This window comes from Hippopotamus amphibius, chromosome X, assembly GCF_030028045.1.
Source record: "Hippopotamus amphibius kiboko isolate mHipAmp2 chromosome X, mHipAmp2.hap2, whole genome shotgun sequence".
NCBI classification, from domain to species: Eukaryota; Metazoa; Chordata; class Mammalia; order Artiodactyla; family Hippopotamidae; genus Hippopotamus; species Hippopotamus amphibius.
Window position 1 is genome coordinate 19,146,908 of NC_080203.1, and position 14,589 is coordinate 19,161,496.

The 14,589-nt window shown below is 40.4% G+C and overlaps 1 protein-coding gene across 3 annotated transcripts in view; it reads left to right on the top strand.

Annotated features, from left to right (window-relative positions):
- Positions 1-14,589, top strand: part of GPC3 (glypican 3) — a 453,743-nt gene that overhangs the window by 29,541 nt on the left and 409,613 nt on the right. For all 3 annotated transcript variants that reach the window (XM_057718111.1, XM_057718110.1, XM_057718112.1), the window contains exon 2: positions 2,168-2,329. In XM_057718111.1, coding sequence (XP_057574094.1) covers positions 2,168-2,329 — 162 coding nt within the window. The remainder of the gene's footprint in view (positions 1-2,167; positions 2,330-14,589) is intronic.

A 14,589-nucleotide genomic window follows, 5' to 3' on the forward strand; every position in this document is an offset into this window, starting at 1 on the left:
CTATATCCCTTTCTTTTTTAAACATTAAAAAAAATTAGTAGCTGTATTGAGGTATAATTGACATACCATAAGCTACACATATTTTAAGGGTACAATTTGATAAATCTGACATGTTTACAGCCATGAAACAATCATCCCAATCAAAATAATGGACATGTCTATCATTCCCCCAAATTTCCTCAGTCTCACCCCCTCCCTGCCCTCCATCTCCCCCAACAACTGCTGAACTGCTTTCTGTCACTATAGATTAATTTTCACTTTCTAGATGGAACCATACAGTACGTAATTTTTTAAGATATGGTTTCTTTCACCAAGCGTACTGTTTTTGGGGTTCATCCATGTGGTGGCATGGATCAATAGTTTATTTTTATGGTTGAGTAGTATTCCACTGTATGTGTACACCACAGTTTGTTTCCCCTTCCTTACTTAGTTTTATTTTCTCTGTAGTGCTTATCACTACTTGACCTTACATATGTAGCTTGTTGTCTCCCAGAATATAAGCTGCACGAGGGCAGGGACTTTACAGACTGCTGTATCCACAGTGCTTGGCACAAAGTGGATACCCAATAAAATATTTGTTGAATGACTCTCACCTACTCCCATGGCTTCAATTTTCTTTCATATGCTGATGACTTCCATGCACACAGAACTGTGTTGAGTCACCAGTGAAGAGCTGAAAACAACAAAAAGGGTTTTTATCATTGGGAAACTTGGTAGATGATAATCCTGAACTGAGACATGAAATACAGGAGACGCAACTTTGTGTGTATGCTTGTGGGATATATTCAGTTCAGTTTGGCGTGTGCTGAATTTGAGATTCCCATTGAGTAGCTGAAAATGTGGGATTTTGGAGCTCAGAAGAAAGGTGAAGGCAGGATTAGAGAGTTCAGCAATCACAGGGGTTAGATAAGATCATTGGGGTTGGGGGGAGAGGTAGAATGAGAAAGAAGGTCAACAACATTTATGTGACAGGCAGAAGAAGAGGAAGCAAGAAAAGACGGATAAGAATAGCCATAGCAGCAGAGGGGGTGTATGTGGATGTATTGGGTGTGTATGGGCTGGGTAGATTCACTAAAGCAAGGGAGGGACTGTTTTAAGGAGGGATTGGTCAGCTGTGAGGACTGCAAAGGTTCACATTGGATGAGGACTGAGAAGGGGTTCTGATTCTCTCATTTTGGAATGATTGAGAAGATTATCCATTTGGCAAGTCTTTATCGACATACAAAAATAAAAACGCATTCTGCATCATAAGGGAGGTGGTGATGAGGTAGCTCAGGAATTCAGAGGAACAAGAGGTTGACATTTGTGATAGACCTAGGATTGTTGGAGTTGTAAGGGATTTTGGTGATTGTCTGAATGTTAATATTAGCAATATTGGATTGGCCAGACATACATTTCATTAGGAAATCATAACTGGAAGTTTGAAAATTGCTTCTTGGTTGTGTTCTCATTCATAAATTATAATCAAGAAAAAGAAATTGTAGGAGTGAAGGTTGATCTTTTAACAGACAAATTAAATATTGGTGTTCAATGACGTATACTTTGTGCTATAAATTAGTTTATGCAGAATTTATGAGTCAAACCTAGGCAATTAATTCTTATGGCTATTCAAAAAGAATCAGTCATAAGGATAATTGGGAGAAAGCAGGGATTAGTTAAGATAAACACTATTTTTGAGTAATCAAGAGTTTACTGTATTTTATTTTATTTTTTATAAATTTATTTTTGGCTACATTGGGTCTTCATTGCTGCACGCAGGCTTTCTCTAGTTGTGGCAAGCGGGGGCTACTCTTCATTGTGGTGCACAGGCTTCTCACTGCGGTGGCTTCTCTTGTTGCGGAGCATAGGCTCTAGGTGCACTGGCTTCAGTAGTTGTGGCTTGCGGGCTCAGTAGTTGTGGCTCACGGGCTCCAGAGTGCAGGCTCAGTAGTTGTGACGCATGGGCTTAGTTGCTCTGCGGCATGTGGGAGCTTCCTTGACCAGGAATCGAACCCGTATCCTCTGCATTGGCCGGCGGATTCTTAACCACTGCATCACCAGGGAAGTCCCTTTACTGTATTTTAGAAGAAATGCATTGTTTTGCCCTGTTTGCCTTGTGTGTGGGTGTATGTGTGTGTGTGGGTGTGACATTCTGCTTACTGAAACATGAAAAACTTGTTTGTTTCAGGATCAGATTTGCAAGTATGTCTCCCTAAGGGCCCAACATGCTGCTCAAGAAAGATGGAAGAAAAATACCAACTAACAGCACGATTGAACATGGAACAACTGCTTCAGTCTGCAAGTATGGAGCTCAAGTTCTTAATTATTCAGAATGCTGCAGTTTTCCAAGGTGAGTTCTGGGGATCATTTGAGATGTGCTGCTCAACGGCATCATTATTTGGGCACTGGGCTTTCAAATGCTAGGTACAATTTATAAATTAGCATTCCAACGTTAATGTTTGATATAAAAACCTCCCAGTGAGAGATTCTGGTTAAGGAAAAGCATGGTTTTTAGAGAAGCCGCATTACAATCTTTGGAAAGGTGGATGTTGTCAAAAATCATTGTCCGAGGACATTCTATTTACCTATTTGTGAAGGGTGAAATCTCTGAAGAAAGAGTAAATGGTAGTTTCTCTCCACTAGCCCATAAAGATTGTTTAAAAAACAACAAAAAAAGTTTACTTAAATACCAGTTTTCTCCAGGAGTTAATTGGATATTTGTGGAACATGCACAAAATCTCTCTGACCACTGGGACTCTTTCCATTTAGGAGGGAGAAACCGGCTCAATGGCCCTACATTTTCTCATTTGTGTGTGTGGTTATCTTTTCTCTCTTTCTGAGTCTCAGTTCTTACTATACCTGTGTATGACTGTTAAAGATAGCTGTTGTGGTGTTGCCAGAATGGGTAGGAAATTTCACTTCTCCTTATTTACTTGTAGGACTATCATAGCAGGATGGGGAGTATCTCCCTTGATTCAGAGACCTAGCTAGGAAGATGATGGCAGTGGTGAGAGCAAACACTTATATACTGTTATGTGCTAGGTACTCTTTTAAGTGTTTTACATATATTAATTCATTTAATCCTCCCACTAAACCCTATGACATAAGTAGTATTATTAGTTTCCCCATTTTATGGATGAAAACTCAAGGCACAGAATGGTTAAGTAACTTGCCCAAGGTCACACAACTAATAAATGGGGAACATAGGGTTTGAACCCAGACGGCCTGAGTCTCAGAGTGTGTGCTTTTAACTGCCTCATTATCCCCCTTCCTGTGAAGGAAAGTTAATTATGGGTATTGGGGCTTTCTTTTAGCCTTCCTTAAGCAGATGGAATCCGCTGCCTTTTTCTTGTTCTACAAGGAGAGAACTGGGGTCAGATAGAAAAATAACACTTCAGACTACTTGACGTTAGAAATCTTTAGATTTATGGCACCGTTATAAGAATTGACCTGTTTGAATTGTAAGGTGGGTTGATTATAGCTTATTTTGTGTATTATAATGAAATGCTTAGAATTAGCTAAGAAAGTTATTCAAATTAGCTAGTAAAACAAACATTCACAACAGTTTCTTGGGTCAAAGCCTCAGGGGATGTTGGGTTGATTATATGAAGTATAATACAGAAGCTTGAAGTATTTGTTAACCTATTTATGCAGTCAGACTCTTGTGAAGAGTTTGTTGAGACTAACAATTTGGTGGAAGAATGAATAATTTAAGCTCATTTTAAAAATACATGTACCATTCATGTACCTCTTAGATTGATTTTGGAGCTGATCTACTGGCTGAAAGTGGGGTGATGAGAAGTGATGTGACACGAGATCGAGTTGAAGTGGAGGGCTGAATCTTACTCTGTGGGGTGTCAAGGTGCTTTTCTAGAATGGAGTATTTGTGATTTGTTTCATTCCCATAATAACCAAGCTCACAGATGTTATCTTACTACTATTGCCTGGCCGGAGCGGGGTGGTGGAGTGATCACACTGGTAATGTAGCATGCAGAGTAGCTGAGGTGGCTGTCCATCTGAGGGCCTTGCATGTCAGCATTCATATCTCTGTCCAGTTCTGCATTTTGCATGTTGTGTTTTATAGTTCTGGAACAGCACAAGACTAGGAGAGAAAGGAAGTTTTGTTTTTTTTTTTAAATGCTGGTTTGTGTGTTTTGTGTTTTTTTAAAAAAATTTTTATTTATTTATTTATTTATTGGCTGCATTGGGTCTTCATTGCTGTGCATGGGCTTTCTCTAGTTGCTACGAGCAGGGGCTACTCTTCATTGTTGTGCGTGGGCTTCTCAGTGTGGTGGCTTCTCTTGTTGTGGAGCACGGGCTCTAGGCACACAGGCTTCAGTAATTGCAGCATGTGGGCTCAGTAGTTGTGGCTCACGGGCTCAGTAGTTGTGACTCGCTGGGCTGTATAGCGCAGGCTCAGTAGCTGTGGCGCACAGGCTTTGTTGCTCTGCAACACGTGGGATCTTCCGGGACCAGGGATCGAACCCATGTCCCCTGCATTGGCATTCTCAACCACTGCGCCACCAGGGAAGCCACAGAAAGGAAGGTTTGACAAGATTTTGATTGGATTAGCTTCCAGATATGGCTGCTATAGAATGGAAGTTGAACACTTGTCATGTGAACAGAGGGTAGAGAGGACAACCCTAGCAAAGGAACATGGAGACGACTAATGTCTGTACTCATTGCTGGTGCCTTCTACTTTGTCACCATGTACTCATCCTTTATCTTATTTCATTCTCTCTTCTTACTCTTCTCCGGCTTCACTCTTAGGAAAAATAAACCTCATAAGAAAATATAAAACATGGTCCTAGACCTCAAGGCGATTATGTCATGTTTGTAGAGACATTGTCCCAAATCCTTTCTGTAGGATTGTCTCCTTGTCTGGAGAGAAGACTAAATCAGGGACCGCAGCAAGATGATGTATTATTAATTGCTGAGAAAAAGAGAGCACTCACCTTTTTTTCTTATAACCACTTAGTATTCCAATGAATCTAAACTGGGGGGCACAGTTGATTTTTCCCTAAAATAATCCCCTCCCAAGATTCTGGTAGAACGAATTATTGAGAAAATTGCTCTAATACTGTACTCGTATGAAATTTGATGTGAGCTGCTTTCACCACATGAAGTTGAAGAAAGCTCATCTTGATCTTGGCCTAGATTCACAATCTCTTTAGGATTCCTTCACTAGTCCACACTGGGGGCATTAAGCAGTGAGTGCTTTCTGCAAATATGTGCACAGTTCCACGAGCAATCCTTACTGCCTCGATTTGGAGTTTATGTCTTCGTTTGCAGGAAGCCTTTGCCCTCATAAATGAGCCTGGGGCCCTTCGCTACGGTGGTTGGAGTGCTCTATTGCTAATGTTGTTTTGATAATGATTGAAGCATTAAAAAAAAGTTGTTCTTTATTTTCAATCTTTGCATTGCCTCGTTTCCTAAATTTAATTTACTTTGATGTGCTTAGTAAAATGGAGCAGCACAATCGTTTTTTGTTTCTGCTTAATTAATTCTTTTTGAAAAACTTCACTAAAAGTAGATTTTCTTTTCCCTTTTTCTTCTCCCCTACCTAATGATGATGATGATGGTGGTAGTGACAGTTTATTAAGTGCCTACTATATGATGCTTGCTTTTACATAATTATCTCATTTAATTTTCCCAGCAGCCCTAGGAGGTTCATACTGTAATTATCTCCGTTTTACAGATGAGGAAACTCATTGGTGCCACAGCTTCTTCCAAGCCGTCACGTGACATGGTTTGTCTTGTTCTTAGTGTGCTTGAGGTAAAACAAAATTAAGAAATTGTAGGATTTGGGTCCTTGAGAAGAAAAATGGGATGGAATTCTGAATTTTTCATCATATTTCCACCACGTCTATGCCTTCAAGCCTTGAGTTCTGTTTCCTTATCTTTATTATTATTGTTATTTTTGGCTGTGTCGGGTCTCTTAGTTGCGGCACACGGAATATTTGTTGAGGCATGCGGAATCTTTCGTTGTGGTGTGCGGGCTTCTCTCTAGTTGTGGCGTGTGGGTTTTCTCTTCTCTAGTTGTGGCGTGCAGGCTCCAGGGCATGTGGGCTCTATAGTTGTGGCGTGCAGGTTCCAGAGTGCGTGGGCTCTGTAGTTTGTGGCACACAGGCTCTCTAGTTGAGGTGCACGAGCTCAGTGGTTGTGGCACGTGGGCTTAGTTGCCCCATGGCATGTGGGATCCTAGTTCCCTGACCAGGGATCGAACCCACATCCCCTGCATTGGAAGGTGGATTCTTAACCACTGGACCACCAGGGAAGTCCCCGCCCCTATGTTATATCCAACAACTAATGTTCCTAGTGACAGCTGTGAATTGATAAGGAAAGATCAAGTTATGTTCACTGTTTTTGTCTTAATATTTCCATTTTGAATGGCTAAAAATATTTTTGGTGCTTAAAGGCAATGGAAGAAACACTGGACTTGGAGTCATAAAAATCTGAGTTCTAACTCCAGTTCTATGTTTATGTGCTTTATGACTTTGGGTGGTTATTTAGACTCTAATGGCCTCAGTTTTCTTATCTGCAAAATGGAGATAATGATTACAGTCCTGCTTTCCTCAAGAGTAGAGATAATGTATGTGAAAATGTCTTGAAAACTGTAAAGCACTATATATATGCATTATTATCTAGACAGCTCACTTTGTGGACTGCTTCACCCCACATGGGGCCAGATAAATGACGCATTACTGTTACAGACATTAACCTAGACAGAGCTGGAGTTCATGATGTAATTCAACAACTTTTGCCACATGTAGATGATGTTGAAGCAGCTCCAGTGCACAGGTGAGAGAGCACTCAGGCAAAGGACCCTATGAAAAAGGGGTTTAGTTTATGTGTTCTTAGATGTGAAGCTGCACTGTTTGAAATGTCAGTACTTCCAAGAGCAATCCTTTTTTCAGCTTCCTGAAGCTTCTCTGCTGGTCTCTATCTGATATATTTTACATACAATGAAGAGGCTAGATCATGAAGGTATTGTGTTCAGGTCATCTTTTCGTTGCATTTTCTGGTCCACGCTGTCATGGCAGAGAGGAAGAAAAGCACTTTCTTCATCCAGCCTTGGAAGGCTTTCTCCCACCTGCTCTCTGTGGCGGAGATGAATGGGGAGGAGGAAGTGTTGCTGTGCTTCTCTTTCTCCACTCCCTTATCTTCTGTTTCCATCTGCTCTTGGCAGTTCTTCCACTCTTTTTCTGTCAGATTCCTGTCTCTCCCACTCCCCCTACCTAAAACTGCCCTTGGTTAGAACACTCTTTTCCATCAGCTCAGAGTAATTTCTCCAGTCATTTCTGCTTGAAATAACTGTTTAGGGACATTATTCAAGCAAAGCTTTTTTCCTTCACAGTTAATATGTGACTAAATAATTGCTTGAATGTTCATAAACATGTTTGTGAGATTCAATCATTTGTTAATTTAGTTTTTATAATGTAGTGGGGGTTTTAAGTGAGTACTGAGCAATTTTTCTCCATTTCACACTTTTTTCCTGTTCACTAGTCTGACAGTTCTCCTGCCCATGCTGGGCCCCACCGAGTCCTCGGCTCAAACTGCCGGCCATCCTGTCACAACCCTTTCTTTTTTGGAAATAACGTACGGGAGAGGATAATTATACTGTTGTCTAATCAGAACTTAATTCATTTGCCAGGGCCAAATATAATAGCATTAAACGGAATAGGAGAATTTTAGGAACGCAGGCCATGACCATGAGTGAGGTTGTATATCCTCAAAAATGTAAATTATTAATCAAACCACTCATCTGTACAGCAAAGCTCTAGTAATCCCATTATAAAAGGGTGAATTTCTCAGCAGAGGCCAGAAGATGCTGGCTTTAATTAGTGTACTTTTTATGTTGCTGACTCAAAGAGATATTTTGGTTACAAAGTTTTAAAAAATGTGATTCTTTCTATTTTGTTAGTGCTATTGGAAAAACAATTGGAAACTGGGTGTTTAAAGTTATTTTGGTTTTAAACTAAGAACTTTTTGGCTTTAATTCAATTTCAAACTTCTGTGGCTTTAGCAGAGCCAGAAGCTGGGGGGAGTTGTAAACCTTTCCTATGCCCTCTATTGATTTAGAAGTCAGTCATCAGACTGAAAACTGTTTAAAAAAAAGAGCTTAGAGAAATGACTCAGTGGGCGGGTGGGGAGTGGTCCTGGGAGATTATGCAGATTAACTCTGTCCCCAAGCCCAGTGCCCCTTGGTACAGTAGGGCTCTGAACTCACCCCCCCCCCCCCGCCCATAGCTGCCATTATCACTGCCCACCTTCTCACTAGTGGGCCCAGCAAAGCAAATTAAAGGACATTGTCCCTGCCCTCGAGAAGCTTCCAGGAAAAATACCACTTTCGCCCAGAGTGATTACTCCCCACCCCTCCCCCACTGGGATCTGTTTACTTTCTGAGAACATATGTTCCTCCTCCTCTTTCTGTCTCACTGAGTTGCAGTACCTGATATCGGAGTAATGAGGCATATGCTTGAGAGATTTGAATTCTCCTGTCAATCGAGTGGAGGTAGAAACAATTCTCCTCGAAGCTGGAAGTGGTAACGCAGGAATTAAAAAACACCTTTCCTTCTATTGACTGGGAGATGCTTCCAGGGACTGTGGCACACCTTTGTACTCCTCCTTTTCCCTGCCTCCTCTTTCAGTCAGTCACCAGGCCTTGTGTCTTCTTTCACACTTCCCCGCGTCTTTGCCCTACATTCCGTTCCCCTCTGCCCTCCCTGGGTCTCAGTTGCCTCACTGATCACACACCGTTGCCTTCTAGCTCTGTCTCTCTGATTTTGGTTCCAGGCTCCATCAGCTCACGTCTAGACTACCTGCGGAGGCCGAACTGGGTTTCATCCCTTTAGTCTCCTAATTTGCTTCCCAGTTCAGCAGTGGAGTGTTAAGTGTAAGCCATGGGATGTAAGTGTAAGCAGTGGAGTTAAGGCTCTGGAGTCACTTGGGCTGGGTTTGAACGAGTCTAGGTGGCATAGGTGGGAGATGTGGAGCTGGTGTGGAGAAGAGAAAGTTGAAGGCTTGGGGTGAGAATCAGAAACCTCCTCTCTGAATATGTATTTAAGTCAGTGAGAGATGAATGAACAATTTCCTGTTCTGAAGTGGTTTACTTGTATTATCTCATGTAGACCTCACAACAACCCTATGACATTGGTACTATTATTAACCTCATTTTATTGCGGAGGAAGTGGAGGCTTAGAGAGATTAAGTAACTTGTCTAGAGTTGCACAGCCAATAAATAAATAGCAGAGACAGAAATTGAACCCAGGAGGTACAGCTCCAGAGCCTGTGCCCTTAATCACCATGTGTTTTATAGCCACTGTGTATTTTGTTTCATGGTCCTGGACAATCTCCCCAGTTCTAGCTTTCTTTCTTGCAGGGGAATTCTATTATATTTAACTAAAAAACATTTGCTGAGCAGGTAGCTAGCATGTCTGAAGGCAGGTATTACAGGGGATTCGAAGATAAAAACTACCTCATGCTTACCTTCAAGTAGCTCAAATTTCAGAAACCAAGACTTTCATACATGAGTAATTTGGGTACAAGGCATCCTATGGGAAACGTGGTGAGAAAAATTTTAGCAGGTTTCTATGGTGTATAGGGGTGGATCCAGGTTTTTTAGAGCTCAAAGCTTACACAATTTGAAGGCCCTCTTAGCAAAAGGAGACAAAAGTGAAAAAACAAAATGCCTGTGGCTCTTCTAGGAGGAAGCTTGCAAATGTGGGTCCCTGTAGCTTAATTTTCTTTAGCTTCACAGGAAATTCACCTCTGTATGGGACTGTGGGGTTGAGAGAGATTAATTCCAACTAGAGAGTAGAGGTTCTTGGAGGAGATTGCCTGTATGAATTCTCCAGACAGACGTGGCTCTTGATCAAAGAGAAGGGCCGGTGAGGAAGTTAGGTAAATCAGTGCACATCTTTTTCTACATTAAAATGTAAACATTATTAATTGCCTACTAGATGCCAGTCTTTCTGGACTCCCTAGCTAGCCTTATAGTCATTCCTTTTGAAAGGGCAAAGCACCTAGGCGAGAAGCAGAGGGGCAAAGTGAGACGGGCATGCGCTCTGGCTTCAGGCAGATTGGAGTCTAAGTCCCAGCTCTACTACCTTCTCTCTTTGTGACCAAGGGCAAGTCGCTTCTCTCTGAACCATGAATTAAAGAGGGTTAAATCCAGTGAGGACTGTGAAGAACTCAGCCCTGTGCTGGTCTATAGGAACCAAATGCACGGTAACCATTGTTTTTGTTATTCCCTCTTGTACATTTATAAGCGTAATTGTATATGAAATATAATGTAATATCTGCTTTGTGTTATTGAATGTCGCATAGCTGCCACATATACATTTAAAAATGCTTTTTCATGCTTTAATATAATTTAATATTGAAATGCTCTAATATACCCACTCATAATCGTGTCATTCAGAGAAAACTGCTAATAACGTTTTTGTGTGTTTTCATTCTTTCTCTGTGTGTATGTGTATGTTTAAGACTAAATAGTATATGTTTTCTACGTGGTCCCCTAGTGGTCTGAATGAGTTAACGTAGCCTCTAGATCTAACTAGCAATGGCAGACTCTGCTTTCATTGGGTTGATTAGGAGAGGAAGGAGAACAAAAATGATGAAATCAGGATGTTTATCATGCTTCCCTCCTTTGGTTGAAGTTCTTTAGCATTAGTACTGGACCTGATTAACTGAAATGTAATCATCAGATTAGGCCAGGTTCTATGCTATTCCCTCTCCTGGGATCCTGTGTTTTTTCTTTCTAGCACTTATCAAGTTGGTAGTGATATATGATGGTTATTTGATTAACATGGGTCTCCTTTACTAGAGAATGATCTCTCTGAGGGTAGGGCTTATGTGTATTCTACCTCAAACCTGTATCCCCCAGTGCGATAGTAGAGACTCAGTAAATGTTTCAGTGAATACACATACACACACACACACACAATTAAAATAAGTAGTATTAATACAAGGGTGAGTCAAAAATTATCTGCACTCCAGTTATATTAAAACTTCTGTTGGCTGCACTGTTTTATCAGTGCTTTCTGTTCAAGGCTACTGTCTCCCCAGTCACTGCTGTGCAGCTTTCTGTTCAAGGCTACTCTCTCCCCAGTCACTGCTGTGCAGGTGTGAATGTGTTACATCAGTTCATTTGTAACTGTGGTGTGAGCAAAAATGGATGCCCCACTTGTGATTTGCACGAAAGAGGAGCAGCGTGCAGTGATTTGCTTGTTGTGGTCTGAGGGTGTGCACGTCTGCACACTTCTGCCCACACTGTCGACACTCTGCAAAAACTTTGTCTTGAGGTGTTAAAGCATCCTCCCTATAGTCCTGGTCTTGCTCCATCAGACTTTCACCTGTTTGGTCCCCTGAAAGCAGCCCTATGAGGATGAAGATTCACTTCTGATGAAGAAGTGAAGACAGCAGTGCATGCGTGGCTCATAGCTCAGCATGAAACATTTTTTAATGAGGGAATATGAAAGCTTGTTGACAGATGGACAAAGTGTATTGGAAAGCAAGGAGATTATGTGGGAAAATGATGTATTTGTCTTTTCTAAAAGTTAATTAACATAAATTCTACAGCCAGAGTGCGGATAATTTTTGACTCATCCTTGAAACAGGTTATTATCTCTTCCACTTCTTCTGCAATAAGTATTGATACTACTATGACCAGATGGACAGAAAAGTTATAAGCTGTTGCCTACAGCGTTTTTCTAGGTTTTGAAGTCTACTCACATGTAAGATCTTAAGAGTCTAGATAGTGGGTCGATGCTTGCCCATTGAGATGGAATGTCTTATGTGTACCCGAGACATAAGCTGCCTCTCCTTGTGGCCTCACCATTCCCTAGCTGGTCTTTTCCTCCAGCCTGACCTAGGTAGGCTCTTCATAGAGCACTGTGAACAAGGTTCAAAGCCATGGATGTAAATCTCGTGACGAAGAATTACAAGAATGGTAGCATCTGTCAGCTTCTCCAAATACACTCTTTTGCGTCATTCCTGATTACTATGGCCACTTTAAAGTAATAGAGCAAACTTTGTTTCAGGATATTCTTTTTTTTTAAATAAGTTTTTACTCTGCAAATGAGTATACAGGTTTATTAGATAAAATGAAAAAAAACCACAAAGAAATGAAAAAGTAGAAAATAAAATGACCCACATTCTATCCCCCAGGGGATAACTACTATTCACATGTTAGTATATAATCTTACATACTTTTGTCCAGTATTATACATCTATAGGTGTGTGTGTATATTTTTTAAAAAATGGATTACACTACTCTTTCATGTAATATAGCTATCTTTCCAAGTAAATATTTCTATAGTATAATAGCAATAGAGTATTTACAGGCCACTTAGTACTTAGTCATGCTGTTGTCTCATATGTTATTAATCCAGCCCTCTCTATTGTTAGAAATTTAGGTTACTTTCAATAGACCATAGTGAGATAAATAATGTCCATGTAAGTAAATATTTATGCATATCTTTAATTATTTCCTCAGGATAAATTCCTGGAACTGAAATTGCTGGGTCAGAGGCTATGCAGTTTTTAACGTTTCACACAATTTTTGCTTATTTGACTTCCATGAAGTTGTATCTCTTTTCAGTCTCGCTAGCGATGTATGAGTGTACATTTTCCTGACCATTTACTGTTTGCCCTTTTACAATAACCTTAGTTTAGGTGAAGAAATAGTACTCTTTTCTTATTAGGAAAATTTGTCACTTGTAGTTTTTATTTTGTGTTTTTTCTCATTAATATTCTTTCATCATTTAAAAAATTTCGTTATTCATTGTTCTTATTGAGATGCCCTTTTCTTACTGATTTTTAAGATCTCTTTGTATATTCAGGATGCTAACCCATTTTATATGTTATAAATTGCTTTTACTGATTTGTTCATTCAATTTTCATTTTTTATGGTAGTTTAAAAACAACTTCAGTCAAATGTATCAGTATCTTCCTTTGGCTTCCAATATATTCTTGACTCTTTTCTAATAGATGTTAGCCTTAGATGAATCAAAGATGTGTTCTGTTTCTTATTCTGACAGTAGCTGTGTAAAAATCGGTAAGTAATTTAAAGTATCTGAGTTTGTTTTCTCATGTGTAAGATAACACCTGATCTGCCGACTTGCCAGAGCTTTTGAGGATCAAAAGAGGTAATGTATATAAAAATGCTTTGAAAAGTTTAAGGGATTATTGTTGTTGTTATTCAGTTGTCTTTGACACTGACCATTAGTCTGAATGATGTCCTGTTTACTGTACTGTTATCAGTGTTGCCTTTCCCCCTCTGGATTTGAGACTTTTTGACCATTTACTAGGACATAATCTTGGTCTAGAGTTGCACTGGAGTTTGTGCTCTGGTAGCTGGAAAGGTGCTGGGAGGGAGGTGAAATGTTGCCCACCACCAGTCTCTTTGCCTGGAGCATGGATTCTGGGCATCCTTCCCACCTTCCCAGCTGGGAAAATGGGCCCTGGAACTATTCTTTGATGTAGTATGTGTGTTTACTCCCACATGCCCCAGCCCTTGAAGGGTAGCTAAAGAAACTCATTCAGTGAGGCCAAAGTGCCCGTTCCTGTCCAACAGAGTAGTAGCTGGGGGGAAACCCCAAAGCCTTCTGCCCACACTCCTGTCCCCTAGGGACTGGAAAAACAGTACTCTTTCTAGCAATTAACATTTGAAACAGATACATTGGCCTATCAGATAAATCAGTGGTTCAGCATTGTTTTGTGATACACATTCTGGAAAAAGTTGTTTATTGGGGAAAACTTTTTTTTTAGTTGTGAGGTGACCAGAATTATCCCTCTCTAAATGCCAGCTTAAAAAAAAATCAGAGGCAGGAAAAACAAAGTGTCTCATGCATCAAAGTAATCATTAGCAGAAAAAGTATGTTCTTCCTGGCAGTCTCTGCCAGAAGGTTGAGATGGCTGATAGTGGAAGAGGCTTAAATGACTCATATTATTTCAAATATAACCTTGAAGCCTTTTGTTTTTGTTTTGATGGGAGGGGAAGATAGTGTATACTTGCATAACTTAAGCCTTCTTGAAGGTCAGAGGCCTCTGGAAAGTTGGTGAGGTTAGACATTTGAACTTATCTGGGTCACTTACATGAAGGAGAAGCAAGGTTAACTAAGTTTACTGAAAGTCTACTGTGTGCTAGGTTTGATTAATCTTCCTAATGGTAGTGATGCCACTAAATATTATTCTCCCCATTTCACAGATATGAAAGCTGGAGTTAGGAGCCATTAAGCAATTTACCCAAGGCCACATAACCAGTAAGTGGCAGCATTAAGTTTCTAACTTCAAAGTCATTGCTCTTTTCATTGAGCCACACCATCTCCCTTGGAGGTAGAAGATAAAAATAAGATTTATGAAGTGATAAAAATGATCATAGAGAGTTTTGAGAAATAGAAAGTGCTGTTAGGAATCTGTACAGTAATGGAGAAATAAACAAAATGCCCGAAGAGTGGCCCCCAAATTTTATTTGGCATAAGGCTTCAGATTCCATTGATGTGAAATGATTCTCTGTGGGGACATACAAGGGTGAGTTAATTGTACCCCGAGTGCTCTATAGCAGCACGGCAGCCTTTCCTATTGCCTCGTAAAGAATCGCACACA